General features: G+C 39.5%; 1 protein-coding gene across 1 annotated transcript in view; it reads left to right on the top strand.

Annotated features, from left to right (window-relative positions):
• Positions 1-3695: 3695 nt before the first annotated feature.
• The window catches only part of CCDC192 (coiled-coil domain containing 192), a 171551-nt gene continuing 157700 nt past the window's right edge, over positions 3696-17546 (top strand). The window contains exons 1-2 of the mRNA XM_043913802.1: positions 3696-3734; positions 4171-4278. Of these exons, the coding sequence (XP_043769737.1) occupies positions 3696-3734; positions 4171-4278 (147 nt within the window). The remainder of the gene's footprint in view (positions 3735-4170; positions 4279-17546) is intronic.

Here is a 17546-nt window from a genome sequence, read left to right as displayed (position 1 = left end):
GGGGGAAAGAGGAGTAGGGCCACAGTAATAAATAGACAAGACATCAGCAGGAAGCTTGACTATTGCAGAATGTGTTGAAAGCATGTTTTATCTGGCAGGAAGTTACTGGACCACTAGGCAGGGGCTGCTGCTAGAGCCTTGGATGTTAGTTGCTCCAGATTGGTAAAAACATTTAATTGTCTTAAACTGACTTACTGCAAAACACTCTTCTGTAAAGGCAGAAGGCCATAACCACATCTTTATTTAGCAACCTTGCTTTTAAAGAAATGCACCCACATATTTAATATATTAACTTTGTTCTAATTGCCTACTTGACTGAATTTCCCACTGCCGTGGTTTAATCATTTGCTGTTACAGAAGTGTCTTAATGGGAACTTTCTTTTCCTAGGGTTTAAAAATTAGTTAGCAAGTTTTTAACATCAAATGATTCTCTCTAGAGGAATTAGAATACAATCTGTAAAAAGAATATTAATTGAGTACTTCATCTGTCCAAGCAGTTACCTGATTTATGTCATTTAATCCTCACATCAACCCTGCCATCATCACCCAACCCACACCCACCGCCTTGCCCTCTGCTGCGCCGTCTGGCCCCTGACTTTGGCACGCAGACTTGATCTGGGGCTCTCAACCCAGTCAGTGTTCTAAGCTGGATACTTGGAAAGGACTGCTCAAAGGAGGCACTGTTACAGCCTCTCAGCATGAAGGACTGCTCCATCTGGTGCGGTCACCTTCTTTGACTGCTGAGCCTTCAGTCAATCAACAACTCTTTACTGAGCTCCTAGTAAATGTTCAGGGCAGTGCTGTCTGGCTGCTGCGGGCGGGTGTCTTTCTAAATGCTGCATGTGGATTCAGAGGCAGGTGAAAGATTTCAGTGAATCAGAGATCTTGAACCAGTCCTGAAGGGTGAAAGGGATCTCTATGGCTGAGGAAGAGCAAGGTCATTGTAAGACAGAAACATAATGACTCAGAAATAGGGAAGGGAACAATGAAAAGGTGCTGAGTTGGCTTAGAGATATCAAGAAACATTAAATTAGAACAAAGAGTAGGTTTTCCTCCAAATTCTCAAATGAGGAACCTCTGTAGCTAAAAAGGAAATCTACTCTTACGGTGTTGCAGAAGGCTCGTCATCTAGTACACTGTCCACTTTAACACGAGAGCGTAATAATCAAGTGTCTTGACTGTAACCAAAAGTTCATGGAATTTTTAATATTCTGTAATAGTCTTTTACTTTGACCATCCTGATTATCTTAGGTACATGCATTTATATTACTGATAGATATTTAGGTAGAAATTCTTAGGACAAAGAGTGGAATTTAAAGGCTGGAATACACATTGAAGTGCTGGGGTTTACCATTTGAAAATCCACAGACATAGACTCAATCCCCAATCAACTATATATATCGTACATTTTTACTTTTGATTAAAGTAGTTGATGAGGGAATCATATTAATCACAATACAGTTTTGTGTTCATAAGAAACATAAATTGCTTTATATACACTGTGTCCACATGTACCTGAGGAAAATGAACTTAATGATGTAAGTTCCACCTTTCTGCTCTTATATCATTGCATCCTGCAAAACAGGGACAGTGACCAGCTACACCTAACTGTTTACACTCCCTGAAAATAGACACCTACCTCCAAAACTTCCAACGCCAGGTTTTTTACTTATTTCTGAGATTCCCTGTGTGCATGTTCAGTTCTGTCCAACTCTTTGTAATTTCATGGACTATAGCCCGCCAGGCTCCTCTGTCAATGGGATTCTCCAGGCAAGAATATTGGAGTGGATCGCCATGCCCACTTCCACGAGATCTTCCTGACCCAGGGATCAAACCCATGTCTCCTGCTTTGGTAGGTAGATTCTTTACCACTGAGCCACCTGGAAAGCCCTATTTCTGAGATTATTCTTGATTTAATCTGTAGTCTTGTTTGGTTAATGGAGGTTGTTTCCTATTAAAAAGTGCTTGACTTTGTGTAAGCCATTTTTACTCCAAAGTAGATACATTCATGGCTCTTCCCCTTAAAGGAGAGGGGGTAAGAAGGCAAGTCAGGGAATGGGGAGTGACGACTGGGATAAAAGTACAGAAGACATGCTTTGCACTCCTCACAGTCTGCTCAGAATGCTCCCTATTCTATAACACACGATGCTGTCTTAAATCTACCTTTACACAAAGCCCCATGCTATTTAATAACAGTCTCCAGTCAAGCCTGTTTCATTTGGCTTTGACTTGTAATGCTTTTGTTTTACTGGGAATGGTTGTCCTTTCTGGCAAGGAAAATTAGGGATGTTTGGAGAAAAAGACCTAGAGAAGTAGATTAGATGATCTTGCTGGGGCTACTCAAGGATTTTTCAAACTTCCTCTTGAGGTCAAACACTAGATAAGAAGATTCTCTTGGAAATAGTGATCTAGATCAGGGACTCTTAGTTGGTTTTTTTTTTTTTTAAATAGTTTTGACTCTCAACAATTTCCCCTTTAGGCATAAAATGTTTTGCTAGATAAACTACCTAAAAGTATAAATAGACAACAATTTTGTTTTGCGGCTCATGTTTTGAGATGTTTTAGACTGACTCTTGAAATTATTAGAATCATGTATGGGAGAGTGAAAATTATTGGTTCATCCCTGAATAGATAATATCACTGTTCATCTATTAGAATATCACTGTTCTAACCCAGAATTTTTACCCACCAAAGGCTGGGGGAAAGTATACAGTCTTGTGTGACTTAGGAGCCATGCTCTTTTTGAGACAGAACATTTTTTTGCCCCTCATCCCATGGAGTTTCAGTTTTATCAGAGGTCCATGGCAAGGCTTTAAGTTTCAGAGCATGGTATGAGCAATTATAGGAACTGAATGAATGCCTTATTTTTATGGCTGGTTCCATTTACCACCAGATGGCTCTATTGTATCATCAGGAAATGCACATATGTGTAAAATCGGTGGGCTCCTAGACCAAAGGGAAAATAAAGCAGCAGTTTTGTGGGTTTTTTTAATATGTAGAACACAGTTCTTTCTTTCCTCTGGAGTTAATTGGAAGCAGCTGCAGCAGCTGAACATTCACAAGAAAACAGGACATACCCAAGGATATAGGAACATCAGAATCCTAACACCAATGGGCTTTTCCTTTGACATTTCCACATTGCTGTTTATTTATTAATTAATTGTCTCAACGGCCAAAGAGTAGTCAGGAAGTGCCCTAGCGTTAGTAGTGCTAGTAAGTGACAATTCCATACCAATTTTGCATATTCTTTGCTTGTACATGAGAAACAGCAACTTCAGAACAATTTTGAGAGGCAAGGACTACACATCTGGTGATGTGAGTCATGTTAGCCATGTTGGAGATCCAACCAGTCCTTCCTAAAGGAGATCAGTCCTGGGTGTTCATTGGAAGTACTGATACTGAAGCTGAAACTCCAATACTTTGGCTACCTCATGCAAAGAGTTGACTCATTGGAAAAGACCCTGATGCTGGGAGGGATTGCGGGCAGGAGGAGAAGGCGACGACAGAGGATGAGATGGCTGGATGGCATCACCGACTCGATGGACATGAGTTTGAATAAACTCCGGGAGTTTGTGATGGACAGGGAGACCTGGCATGCTGCGATTCATGGGGTCACAAAGAGTCGGACACGACTGAGCGACTGAACTGAACTGAACAGAGCCATGTTCTGGGGATGTATAATCTGATTCTAAACCATGCGGTTTCTTTGCTTTAATGGAACTTGTGACAAGAAGGTGACAATCAAAGGAAATGAAAGTTTCCCTGAGTTGAAATGACTAAGATAAATGAATGTTAAAAAAAAAAAATGCAGGCACACTAGGTGACATCTCTTACTGGGAATGTGAAAATTTGGTTCTAACCTCTTGAAAAATATTTATATCAGAAATAAAAGTTGCACATTAACCAAATTTCAACATGGATATTTTATTCTACCTTTGTAAAGTTGCTCATTGTTCATTAATATGCACTTTTTAACTCTGTCTTTAGACTCTAAACAGTTAAATAACACTATTGTCTTTGTAACATTTCACTGTTTTATTGCTATGTTAAAGAAGAAAAGGAGATGATGTATGTGAGTTTATTAAGCCTGTCCTTAGTCCACAGAGTTGTCTGAGATGTGCTCAGGAAACTACCCATGTCAAAAAGTAATACTTGGTTATTGTTTTAAAGAAAGAGTCCCTGGAAATCGAACAGATGTCGTTTACTTTGGCACAACTTGAGACCTTGGAGGTTTGCCTGAAGGAAGCAGAAGAAAAGGCTAAAGTCTTATCCGAACAGGTAATACCTGTCACTGGGACTGGAAATATATGTTCCTCAGTGTGCAATAGAGCGAGGAAAATCTAAATACGTGTTTCAACCTCTGTACCTACTAATACACACACACACAGCATTTCATTCAGTTCAGTTATTACAATGATCACTGTAATCTGTATGGACCTTTTGAGCCTTTAAAACTTCTCTTACATTTTTGCATTTTGTTTTCATTCACCGCAGCCCATGAGCTAGGAAAGCCACCTTTAAGCAAGTAAACTTCTGAAATAAGTGAAACATATAAGTGAAACATATTTGTATTATAAACAGATAAAACCTATAGGAAACCCAAAGGAGCAACTTTCTCCAATTATGGAGAGAAAGAGAGTTTTTCAAATACTGGCATCCCTCTTGGGTTTTGAAACTCACAGAGGCAAAACAGAGAACAGGTGAAGCATAGCTTCGTCTGAGCAGTCAGGTTGCTTTCTAGGTCATCTGCACACACACCAGGTCTCCTATTTCAGAGACACTGAGCGTGACCATCAGTAAAGCTCAGACCATTTCCCAACACCGTTACGCTTTGCAAACCGTATAGTGTATATGGCACAAATCCTGCTGTTACTGTGGCCCTTCCCCCGGGGGAGAGGGCACTGGGGTAGAGGGCACTTGGCCAAGAGTCTGGGTCCTCCTACAGGGCACCGGTGCTCACTGTTGGTGGTGGTCAGTGGAATAAAAAAGACAGAGACCTTGAAATGTTACATTGATTGATTTATCATGGATTGAGCCATTTTGCTAGTAAATTTTTAGAAATTTTCAAAAAACAATTTTGAGTTTTTAATAACAAGGGTCTATATAGCAAAAGTTGAGTACGATAGAATTTTACAGGAATTTTTGCAGAGACTAGGGGAGAAATGTGCTAAATACAATTAACATGTAACGTAGAAAGTGAAGTGAAATGTTAGTGGCTAAGTCATGTCCAACTGTTTTGCGACTCCATGAACTGCAGCCTACCAGGCTCCTCTGTCCATGGGATTTTCCAGGCAAGAATACTGGAGTGTGTAGTCATTCTCTTCTGCAGGGGATCTTCCACCCAGGAGTCAAACCTGGGTCTCTTGCATTGCAGGCAGATTCTTTACCTTCTGAGCTACCAGGGAACCCAGGTAATATAGGGATACATGCATAAATGGCCTCCATTTTTTTCTACATACAAAAAATGTACTCTCTTACTTTGGAATATGTTTACTGATGGCTGCCTAAATGTGATATATGCAATGGGTAACAGGACCCACCCATCAATTAATGAAACAGTGGTGCCCTTAGGCCCAGTCCCACTGGGGAGATTCCATCTCACTCACATGCCTTAACCTGGCTTACCAACTGGTCTTTTTTAAACCACCCATAAGAAGCAATGGAGAATGAAACAGCAACCCACTTCAGTATTCTTGCCTGGAGAATCCCTTGGACTGAGCAGCCTGGCAGGCTGCAGTCCATGGGTTCAGAAGAGTCGTACACAACTTAGCTACTAAACCATAAAAAGCAAGCTTCAAATTGTGGCAAAATTTGAATTACAAAGAATTTTTTATAATGCTAAACATGAGGTACCATTGCAAAGTATAAAAACCAAGGATTTCAGAGCATGCAAACCTGGAAGAAACTGGTAATGGCGAACTGAGGGCACCCTTGCTGGTATTAGATTTCACTAAGAAGATGTATGTTTACTTTGTAATTGAATGTCTTTTAGTGCTTTTAATAATGTAAATCAGTAAAATTCAACTCACCCATGAAAGTCCTCATTCCTTTTGTTCTTTATAAAATACCTTTATCCAATGCAACTAGTCCCTAATATTTAAGATTCTTAACTAGATGATCCCTTTATGTAACATCAAACACTCAGATACTTCTTTTCAGGGTTTAGTAGATTGATTGTATAAAATGGAAACTGGTTTTCACCATTTCTTTGTAACTACCATAAGATACTAGTTAGCTGTTTGGGGAAAGAAAGATACGCAAAGCTTTTCTACCCAAGTAGCTCACAATCAGAAGAATCACAGTAAGGGCTGGAGAGTGAAAATAGGTGTTTGTCTGACTCCCACATAGACTGCAAAATAGCATTAATATGCAGGATCTGTATGTGTTGTTTTCCTGAAGTATTGCCCCTGGAGTTGCCAAATTTGTATACAACCAAGGGAATTTAATTGGAAGTTGGCAATGGTGTGAGGCAAAGGAGAACATTACATGTGGGGAAAAAAGCCCATTACAGGCATTTTTAATATTACATTTTTAATTAAGTTGAGTATTTTATTAGATTTGGCTGTCTCCACTGTTACTGTTGAAACAGGTTAATCAAATGCAGACACTAGTCTCAGAGGATTTACTCCTGAAATTTTTGCTTTCTTCAGTGTTTCAGTTTACTCTTATTCTTGATGAGTTAAAACTGTAACAACATTTGCTTCCCCCCTATTTTTAAATTCAGTAGATGTCTTAAAAATGTGATGACAGAAGGATAGGGAAAGGTAAGAGCACCTTTCTTAAAACTGAGAGAGGAGGATATTTCTGAAAGGGACACCTGTCTCAAACAATCAAATGTTTGTCCACTGGGTGCCACTGTCTTCCTTACCAGGCTAGGCCACTTTGTGGTTGCAAAAAGAGAAATTGTCTTTAGTGGTCTAGACAGTAGTATGTGTGTGTGTGTGTGTGTGGAGTATATTTTTCCTGTTTACATGTATGCATGTTAAGTCTTCTTTTAAATACCATTAATTTAGGATTTGTCACAAGGAAGGTGGGAATGCTAGCTAGCTTTCATTGGTAATCCAGATCATTTTGTCAGCCCTGTGGTTGGACACTGGCCAGATGGGCTGGCCTGGTGGGCTAGAAACAAGCGGGGAGAGGAGAGGAAATGTTGAGGACGAAAATTTGTGCTGAAACTAAGGAGTAGAAGCTTGTGGAACTGTCAACCACTGGGTCCTGCCTCTGAGAAAAGGGTAAATGTTGATGTTATTATGGTTGAATGCTCTTAGCGATGCACATAGAACCAACCCAGGCAGATGCCTCAGAATTCATCTACATCAAGCACTTGTAGGTCCTGGGTCTCAGGTTACTTAAACTGAACCTTCCTAGGGTCCCTTCCAGCAAGACCTCTGCTGGTTCACTATGCAAAAGAAGAAACTTAGTAAGGAAGAAAGGAGTCTGTGGCACTTCCTCTGTGAGGTCATACAGTAAACAGACTTCTTTGTTGGTTTCCCTTAGCTAACAATTATTCTTTATTTCTCTTTAGTCATGTCACTAGTGTCAAAAGAAATATGAGATCAGGATAACTTGCAATTAGACTTTTAATCTGGGCTGTTCACAGCTCTCAGAAATAAGTTTGCAGCAAGTCAGCAGGCCAGAGGGAGAATAGGACATAAGAATCCATCTCTTGTCCTGGGTAATAACGATAATTCAAAACATTGCTAAGTTTTGCTAAAGAAAACACTTACTTAAATTTCCTGTAGGTTATGATCAGAGGGAGGAAAGGTCTGGAAATTAGGTAGTAGATAAAAGACTAGAAGGAGGAATGGGAATAAAGGAAAAGAGTTAAGGAGGAGAAAAGAAGAGTAAAAAGTTTTCAGGAAAAACTCATTAAAGAGCAGGTTTTGCTGTGTGCTGGCTTCTATCAGCAGTGCACATAGGAGGAGGGACAAAAGAAAGGGCTCAGGGGCTGCAATTTACAACCACACAGGAGCAAAGAAAGCCCACAGCCTCTATGCTAAGAAAGTGTCAGGAGAAGCCACAGTTTCACAATGGAGCACAGATCCAGAGATCCCAGAGCACAGAGGGACGCCGCCGGCCAGTTCCTGAGCTGCTTCCTCTGGCAACAGCGCTGGCCCGTGTCTCTCATTCATCATCAGTCTCTGGTTCCCGGCTCCCAGCAGCAGACCCAGGAGAGTTCGGGGTTTGCTTCTGCTCCACTACTTGCTAGTTTTATAACCTTGGGTAGTTCACTTAGTCTCTCTGAGTCATAGCTATCTGCTATAGAAGAGGGTAAGCACAGTGGTTTCATAGGGCTGTTGTGAGCTTTGAGTACCTGGTTCTTAGTAGGTTCTCAATAAATGTTAATTATCTCTACTCCTCATAGTGGTCATAACAGAACTGTGTGAACCTCTGAGTCATGGGTCAGGGGCTAATGTGTGTGTGTTTAAGTTTGCTTTTTTACTGGTATCTCTCAAAGTGCTTGAAAGACACACAAATCACAACACAGTGATTGCTTAAGAATACCAGAGTCTTTCAACCAGGAAAGACCCCATCCACACCCCAGCTCCTTTTTCCTACTTGGCTTTTTCACTGCCTTGCTTTCCTTTCTCCTCTTCCTCAGATCCTCGTTTGGTAAAGGGACTTCTTTATTACTTTAACTTTCTTTCCTTCTGCTTCATTTTGTCCATTCTCTATGTGATTTATATATGATTTTCCTCTATTTAATATGGTTTTGCCCAGATGGGGAGCTGAATGGACAGTGCTGGTACCTGGAATTCCTGGGGTTTCAGGGACAGAAAACTCAGGAGTGGAGAAAATTTGTGATCATTTTCTTACCAAGGAGGTGAATCCAGTAACAATTATGTAGTCAGAATTAGCTTTAGGCATCTTTTGGTTACCTCATAATAGCAAACTAATAATAGCAAAATATTAGTTATATGTGGTGTGTGGCATAAAAACCAACTGGGAAAGAAATATCATACTTTGAAGCAAGAGCTTGGAGGTGCGAGGCTTGATGGAGAACTTGATCTTTTTTCCTATTGTTTTTCCCAGGTAGGAAAAGGATATACACAAGACACAGTAAGGGGCCCTTGATGATCTTTTGGAGCATAAAAATAATTTTGCCCCTTTTGTCTTCATAAAGAGAGATTTATTGGTAATACTCAAAATGCAGAGACATTTCAAAGGAGAAGAATATGGTAGTTTTATTTCTCAGCTTTTGAAATAAAGTACATGGGAGCCTGCCTTTTTCATACTTAGTAATAGCTAACATGCCAGTTAATTTTTCCCTTACCCGATGAGAGAAACATTTATAAAAGCTCAAAATAAAATTAATAACAGCAACTTCCTATGTTCTCACTCTTTACTCTACTTGGCCAATTATGTTATATTCAAAGGCAGTTTCTTCACTTTTTTCACCTGGGATCTCCCTGTCTGAGGTTATCCTCGATCTTAAAGAACATCAGAAGCAACAATGGAGGCAAAGCATGAAAAAGGGCACAGTTCGGGGGTGGTATCTAAGTTCACATCCTACAGGGATGCAGGCCTGGTACCAGACCTTTGCCAAGTATTACCAATGTTAGGTAGAGAGTGGAGGAACTAACATTTACTAAGCACCTATAGTGTTTCAAGTACTGTGCTTAGATCCAGAAACAGGCTCAGTAGCTCCGCAGCCCTCAGAGGCCTGAGCTTGGCCTCCATGCATTCAAACATGGCTTCCATCCTCAGGGTCCAAGAGGCACCTGCAGACATTCAGAGTCAAGCAGCATGAATATGGAAAGACCAAGTGCAAAACCGAGATGGACAACTGAGCAGCCTCTTTGAAAAGCTTTTCCCTAGTACTTTCCTAATGAATTCTTACTTATGCTTGACCACAGTTATTACCATGGGGGCTAGGAAATATGGATTTTTAGCTAGGTACATTGTCACCCCAAGAGTATGAAGACAGTTTTACTAAGAAGGGGAGAATGGATATTAGGCTGCCAAATATGTCCTTTGCTCATCCAACTCCTGGACAATTCTGTTCCTCATAGTGCTTTGTCCTGGTAACTTCAATGTTCTCTTGCATGTGAAGATCTGGTTTCTCCACTTGTTGAAGAGACAATGTTTCCCCACTGAATGGTCTCGACAGCCTTATCAAAAATCAACCATTGATAAATGCATGACTCTATGGACTCTCAATTCAATTCCAATGCTCTGCAGCAGTGTGACTTTCAGCAGGTACTTCTGATTGTAAATCCCAGGTAAATTTTTGAGCTGGCATTAGATTCGGTCTTCTTGGTCCTTTACCAATACTCTCTTTTCGTGTAAGGACTATCGTGAACCCCTCTGACTTATGCAGTAGTTTCTGGGGATTGAATGAGACATCTAACTGATCTTTTTACCTTTAACACTGAGCAAAGTAAGCAAACCAATAGAAAGACAAAGACTCTAATAACTAAAATCTATTCATCACTGTGTATCTCAGGCTCTAAAATAAACTCCATTGTTTGCCTCTTAGTGTTCAATCTGTTTACTTTACATTTAGCGGTAGAAAGAACATAGATCTCCAGCAAATTTTTAGATGCCGATTATGTGTGTGAGTAGCTAAAAGTGGTTTGATGCATACTGAGATTGTCTCAAAAATGTTCTGGTTCTTTTTTCATTGTTTAAATGCAACAGTGGATCCCTTGATGTCAAGTTTATTTGAAATAAGTAATGTGCCCTTGGTAGGAGTATTCATTTCTGCAAATGCTCAGAAATTATGCCTGATATGCCAAGCCGAAATCATGAGTTTTTGTGAATGAGTTTTTGTTTTTCAGTCTGTTTGGAAGTCTACTTTAATGCCACAAAATCACAAACAGCTTGTTTAACTTGGAAAGTCTTTCCTTATCACCATGAAACCTAGTAATTGAGAATTTTGTTAAACGATTTGGTTCTAGTTTATTTTACTACAGAAGAGTTCCCCCTTAACACACACATACCCTTGTATCCAAGCAATCGTTAATTTTAACCCCCTTACTGAATTGTTGCATATTGACTGGGAACCTCAGAGAATGTAAGAAAAGACTACAAGCTGGTAAAGAGATGTGTTGTTTCGAGTAGAATCAAGCATAATGACAAATGGGCTTCTGTTGTCATTGTTATAGGAGGGACGAATGGATTTCTGGCCTATTACATAACTAAAGACTTCCTTTTGCTTGTAAATGTCAAGATCAAACTGAGGTCAGTTTTAAATAGCTGACCGAGTACTAATAAATGTGACTTTCTTGTCTAAGAAAAAGCAAAATCCTCTGTCTCTTATAAGTCTTGGCTCTGCTGATAAGCGCAGGTGTCTTTTTTTATGGGCATAACCTTCATTTTCTTCTTAAGACTGTCTCAATGATGGCAAGCTAACTTTCACTTTGCTTAATCTCTACAAGGAAATTAGTAAATTAGGTGTATACTTTTGTTTAATTATTCATTTATTCATTCAATAATATATTTGTTGAACTCTTAACTGTGAACTAAGCACTCTGCAAGGTACTCCTATATATGTTAGCCTCCTGTATTTTTCTCCCACTGGCCCTGGAAATGTGTATTCCCATTTTGCAAATGATGAGAACCCTTTTGTGGGATTGCAGCCCACGTGTATGCTTTTTCTAGACATTCTCCCTTGATGACTTGCCTTCAGAGCACACAACCTATCAAAAAGAACCAAGTCTTCCTCCTGATCCCATGTGTGAACTTCCAACTGCCTACTGATAGGTCCACCAAGGCTCAAAAAGGCAACTCAAGCTCTACCTGTCCATTAGCTTCCTGTCCCAAATCTGTTCCTGCTCTCACATCCCCTAAGCCAAGGATAGCTGCCAACAGTTTTCTTGTGGTTATATCAGAAATCCATGCTGCTTTGATTCTCTCCTCTGCTCACCCCACACATCCAATTGCTAAGTACTATGAATGATGCCCCTCAAAGAGTTCTTTGATCCATCTTCTTTTCTCTATCACCACTGCCCTTGCCCAGGCCACCAACTCTAGAAACTTCTCCCACTTTACTTTCATTATGGTGCTTATTGATGGCTCCTTAATGCTACAGCCAGAGGGAAGATTCTGCAACACAGACCTCATATTTTTCCTTACTTAGGTCCTAGATTAGCCCCAATTTACTCTCAGGATCAAACATATGCTTTTTAACAAATTTTACAATCCTTTGTGGTCTAATCCCCTATTTGTTTCTCCAGTTTGATGTTACACCACTCCCAGTATATTACTATTACACCGCTTTCAATTTCTTAAAAATAATATATTCTCTATTACCTGCCTCATCTATTAAAAAAAAGGCTTTGTTCCTTGTGCACAGTCGTGTTTTCCTCTCTTGTGACCCCATGAACTGTAGTTTACCTGGCTCCTCTGTCTGTGGAATTCTCCAGGCAACAATACTGGGGTGGGTAACCATTTCCTACTCCAGGGGATTTTCCCAACCTAGAGATTGAAGCTGAGTCTCCTGCATTGACAGGCAGATTCTTTACCACTAGTGTCCCCTGGGAAGCCCCTTGTTCCTTATAGTCAAGTTTTAATTAATTCATCCCTTCCCCTCTGCTTCTGCAGAGAATTGCACTGCTCTCTTCACATCACCTCCTGTCATTCCCTTTTCTATTATCCAACAAAATTCAACAAATTTCTCCTTTTGGATCTTCAATTAGATGGCCACTTACTCCAACCTGTTTTTCTTCCTCTTTCAAGTTTGAGTTAGATGTCCTTACTAGGTGCTCTCATAATCCTTCTCCCATTTTACCACCACCATCTCTGTCCATTGTAACTATTTGTCTATATCTTCCACCACACCACATGGAACAGAAGCACAAACACTGACTTCCCTGAGGTCTCAGATCAAGTTAGGATCTATCCATTTGTCTCTCTGATGTCAAAGCTCGTGCTCTTTCCATCAAAACATTCAGAATTGACCTACAGGCAAAGGGGAGGCATTAAAGCATTTGAAGGGTATTCAGATTTGCCCTCAGAGAGAAAACTCAGAGTCAACTGAGAAGAACAGAGTTTTTAGAAGACCCCAGAGTCAGGTATATCAGAATATAGGCTCTTGCAAAAATCCACTTTAGAAATGATAAGTGCCTATTAGTAGTGAAGAGAAGAAATAGACAAGAAATATTTATGAGATGGTTTGGTGATTAATAAATGGAAAAGTAGTATTCAAGACTGATACAAATCATTGCATAAAAAAAAAAAACCCTAAGGAGGCCATAGACCTGTACTCCGAAAACTATAAGACATTGATGGAAAAAAAAAAGACAATACAAACAGATGGAAAGATTTAACATATTGGATTAGAAGAATCAATATTATTAAAATGATACTATCCAAGACAATCTACAGATTCAATGTTCAGTCAGTTCAGTTGCTCAGTTGTGTCTGACTCTTTGTGACCTCATGGACTGCAGCACAACAGGCCTCCCTGTCCACCACCAACTCCCAGAGTTTACTCAAACTCATTGTCCATTGAGTCAGTGATGCCATCCAACCATCTCATCCTCTGTCATCACATTCTCCTCCCACCTTCAATCTTTCCTAGCATCAGGGTCTTTTCAAATGAGTCAGTTCTTCACATCAGGTGGCCAAAGTATTGGAGTTTCAGCTTCAGCATCAGTCCTTCCAATGAACACCCAGGACTGATCTCCTTGAGGATGGACTGGTTGGATCTCCTTGCAGTCCAAGGGACTCTCAGGAGTCTTCTCCAACACCACTGTTCAAAAGCATCAATTCTTTGGTGCTCAGCTTTCTTTATAGTCCAACTCTCACATCCATACATTTGTGGAAAAACCATAGCTTTGACTACACTGATTCAATGCAATCCCTATCAAATTACCCATGGCATTTATCACAGAACTAGAAAAAAATTTTAATTTGTATGGAAACACAAAAGGGCCCCAATAGGCAGAACAATCTTAAGAAAGAAGAATGGAGCTAGAGGATTCCTGCTTCCCTCACTTCAGACTATACTTGAAAGCTACAGTGATCAAAACACAAAAACAGACATGCAGATCAATGAAACAGGATAGAAAGCTTAGAAATAAACCTATGCACTTATGGTCAAATAATCTATAACAACAGAAGCAAGACCATACAATGGAGAAAAGGCAGTCTCTTCAAGTAGTGGTGCTGGGAAAACTGGACAGCTACATGTAAAAGATTAAAATCAAAGCATTCCCTAACACCATATGCAAAATTAAATGCAAAATAGACTAAAGATCTAAATGTAAGACCAGATTAATTTCCAAAATATACAAAAGGTCATAGAGCTCAATATCAACAAAACAAACAACCCAATTAAAAAAAAATGAATGAAAGACCTAAGAAGACATTTCTCCAAGAAAGATATAGAGATGGGCAACAGGCACATGAAAAGATGCTCAACACTGTTAATGATTAGAGAGATACAAGTCAAAATTATAATGAGGTATCACACCAATCATAATGGGCATTATCAAAAAGTCTGCAAATAATAAATGCTGGAGAGGAGAGGATGTAGAGAAAAGAGAACCCTCTCAAACTGTCGGTGGGAATGCAAATGGGTACAACCACTATGGAGAGCAGAATGAAGGTTCCTTAACAAATTACAAACAAAGTTGCCATATGATTCAGTAATCTTACTCTTGGGCATGTATCTGGGAAAAACAAAAACTTGAGTTTGAAAATGTACACGCACCCCCTTGTTCATAGCAGCAATATTTCCAATAGCCAATACACAGAAGCAACCTAAATGCCCATGGACAGATGAATGGATAAAGAAGATGTGATACACACGCATGCACAGGAACATTACTCAGCCATAGAACAGAATGAAATAATGCCATTTGCAGTAACATGAATGGACCTAGAGATTGTCCTATTAAATTAAATAAGTTGGGCAGAGAAAAAATATCATGTGATATCACTTATACATGGAATCTAAAAAAAAAAATGATGCAAATAAACTTATTTAAAAAACAGAAATAAACTCATAGACATTGAAAAATTATATATTCATATGACCCAGAGGACATACTTGGAGATTAAATGGATCTTAGGAATCTCTTTGCCTGGATCCCTAACATTATATTTTAACTATCAATTGACTTTTTGGTGAGTATTCGTATTTCCATTCAGAGTTTAAATAAATGTTTCTTCACTCCTCAGAGTTCCCTGCTTTGCCGTACCCCAACTTGGGGGTATTATGGTTAAATTTGGTCCCTTCCAATTTCAAACGTTGAAGGTTTAACTCCTAGTATCTCAGAACACAACTTTATTTGGCAATATGGTTTTTGCAGATGTAATTAGTTAAAATGAGGACATGTTGGAGTAGGATAGGCTCCTAATCCAATAAGGCTGCATCCTTAGAAAAGTGGAAGTTTGGACACAAACATACAGAGAGAAGTCATGCAAAGATGAAGCTGCAGAGACCAAAGTCATGCTTCTAGAAGCCAAGGAATACCACAGATTGCCAGAAGCCAGAAAAGAGACATAGAAGAGATGCCCTATCACAGCCCTTAGAAGGAACGAACCCTACTGACGCTTGATTTTGAACTTCTGGCCTCTAAGGCAGTGAGATAATAAATGTATATTTAAGCCACTCAGTTTGTGGTACCCTAACAGTGGCCCCCACAAACTAAAACAGGAGGTAACCATGCTTCTAAATTAAAGACTTGGGAAGTCTATATTAAGATGTGCATAAACCTAGGAATGGCTAGAAATAACTTGTTAAAAGCAGAAATGTTAATAAATGTAAAAGTCTGTTTTGTCTAGGATGAGGGTAGGATGAGGAATTTGTTGTTTGCTTTTAGCTGTAAAACTGGAAAGAGACCAAACCAGTTCTGTGACCTGAAAGTATCTTCAGACACAGGGGTTCTTGCCCATTCCACAGGTAGGATAGGTAATTTTTACAGAGCTTGCCTCAGTTATTTATTTATTGCCAGGGAATTTAGTCGCTTGTAGTACTAGTCCAACTCAGCTTGCAAAACTTTTAGCACAAGGGAAGCCTTTGTCTTTAAATAGTCACTCCTCTCTGTAGCGTGAGTTCTGCAAGGGTTGCCAAGACTCAATTTGTTTTTGAGTGGTTTTTGAGTGACACTGGAAACCTCTTCTACAATATTTATTGCTGTGTATGTGGGTGTGGATTGTGGAGGAGATAAACTAAGAGAACCAACAAGAGGAGATAAACATAACAATTCACACTACTTAATGAGGTGGTTTTAATAATTGTCCTCTATGAAGGATTGAGTAGACGGTGAAAGAAAGAGAAGTTTTAAATATACCTGTGGCTTAAACATATGGATGACTTGGGAACCATTAATAAATGGTTCCATTTATTAAGAAGAGGGAAGTCCTGGGAAGCTATAGAATATGAGGAGTTAATTTGGAATCTATTCATCCTTTCTTAGAATTTATTTTATTGAAGTATAGTTGATCTACAATGTTGTGTTTATTTCCGCTATACAATATGATTCAGATATATATGTATATTCTTCCCATATTCCTTTCCATTACAGTGTTCCAGGATATTGAACATAGTCCCCTATGCAATACAGAAGGACCTTACTGTTTGTCCATTCTGGTGTAATACTTTGCATCTGCTAACCCCAAACTCCCAATCCACGCCTCCCTCACCCCTTCTCCCCTTTGGCAGCCACAAGTCTGTCTCTGTGTCTGTGAGTCTGTCTCTGTCTTGTAGATAAGTGCACTTGTGTCATATTTTAGATTCCACATATAAATGATGTTACATGGTATCTGTCTTTCTCTTTCTGACTTAGTATAATAATCTCTAGATGCATCCATGTTGCTGCAAATGGCATCATTTCATTCTTTTTTAATGAAGGCATAAGTTGTTGGTTGCCTAGTAAGTATTCAAGTGACAATATTAAGTAGGTTGTTGGATATATAAGCTAAGTGGTGCATGTAGCAAAATTGGGAGCCTTAAACAGGTGTATGACTAGTGTTTCAACCATGACACCTAATGAGATCTGCTAGGACTTTCAGATTTTTATATTTGGAGAAGTGGAAAACAATGAAAATCTAGCCAAGGGAACTAAGAATCAGGAAGAAATCCAGAGACGCGTGTTCTGGAAGCAGTAAGAAGACAGTGTTTCATGAGGCATGGCATCCTGAAACATGTAATATTTTACTGGGCTACTGAAAAAGATGGCCCCAGATGGGTACATTGCATTTGGAAAAATGAGACTCACAGGCAACCTAGCACAATCAGTTTTAGTAGAGTAGTGGGGGCGGGGGGCGGAGGTGAAGAACAGACATTAGGAGAGGGAAATAATCCAGGGTAGCCCTCTTCACAGTCACAGGGAATTTTTCCTCTGTAGCATAAAAGGGAGAGAGGTTAGGAGAGAGAGAGGGAGGAAGGCAGGGAATTCTGAGGATCTAATTTAAGACTCAGAATTTAGGGGTGCCTCTACTTTTCATTTAAATGAGCCAATTAATTATCTTGTTAATGGAAACCAATTTACATTAGTTTTCTGTAATGTAACTGAAATGGTCTTGACAAGAAGAGGAATTAGTGATACACCCAAAACTAAAACATAGTACACCCCCTACCAAAGGCATGCCTT

Source organism: Cervus elaphus, chromosome 9, assembly GCF_910594005.1.
Source record: "Cervus elaphus chromosome 9, mCerEla1.1, whole genome shotgun sequence".
NCBI lineage: Eukaryota > Metazoa > Chordata > Mammalia > Artiodactyla > Cervidae > Cervus > Cervus elaphus.
This window is presented reverse-complemented; position numbering and strand designations above follow the sequence as displayed.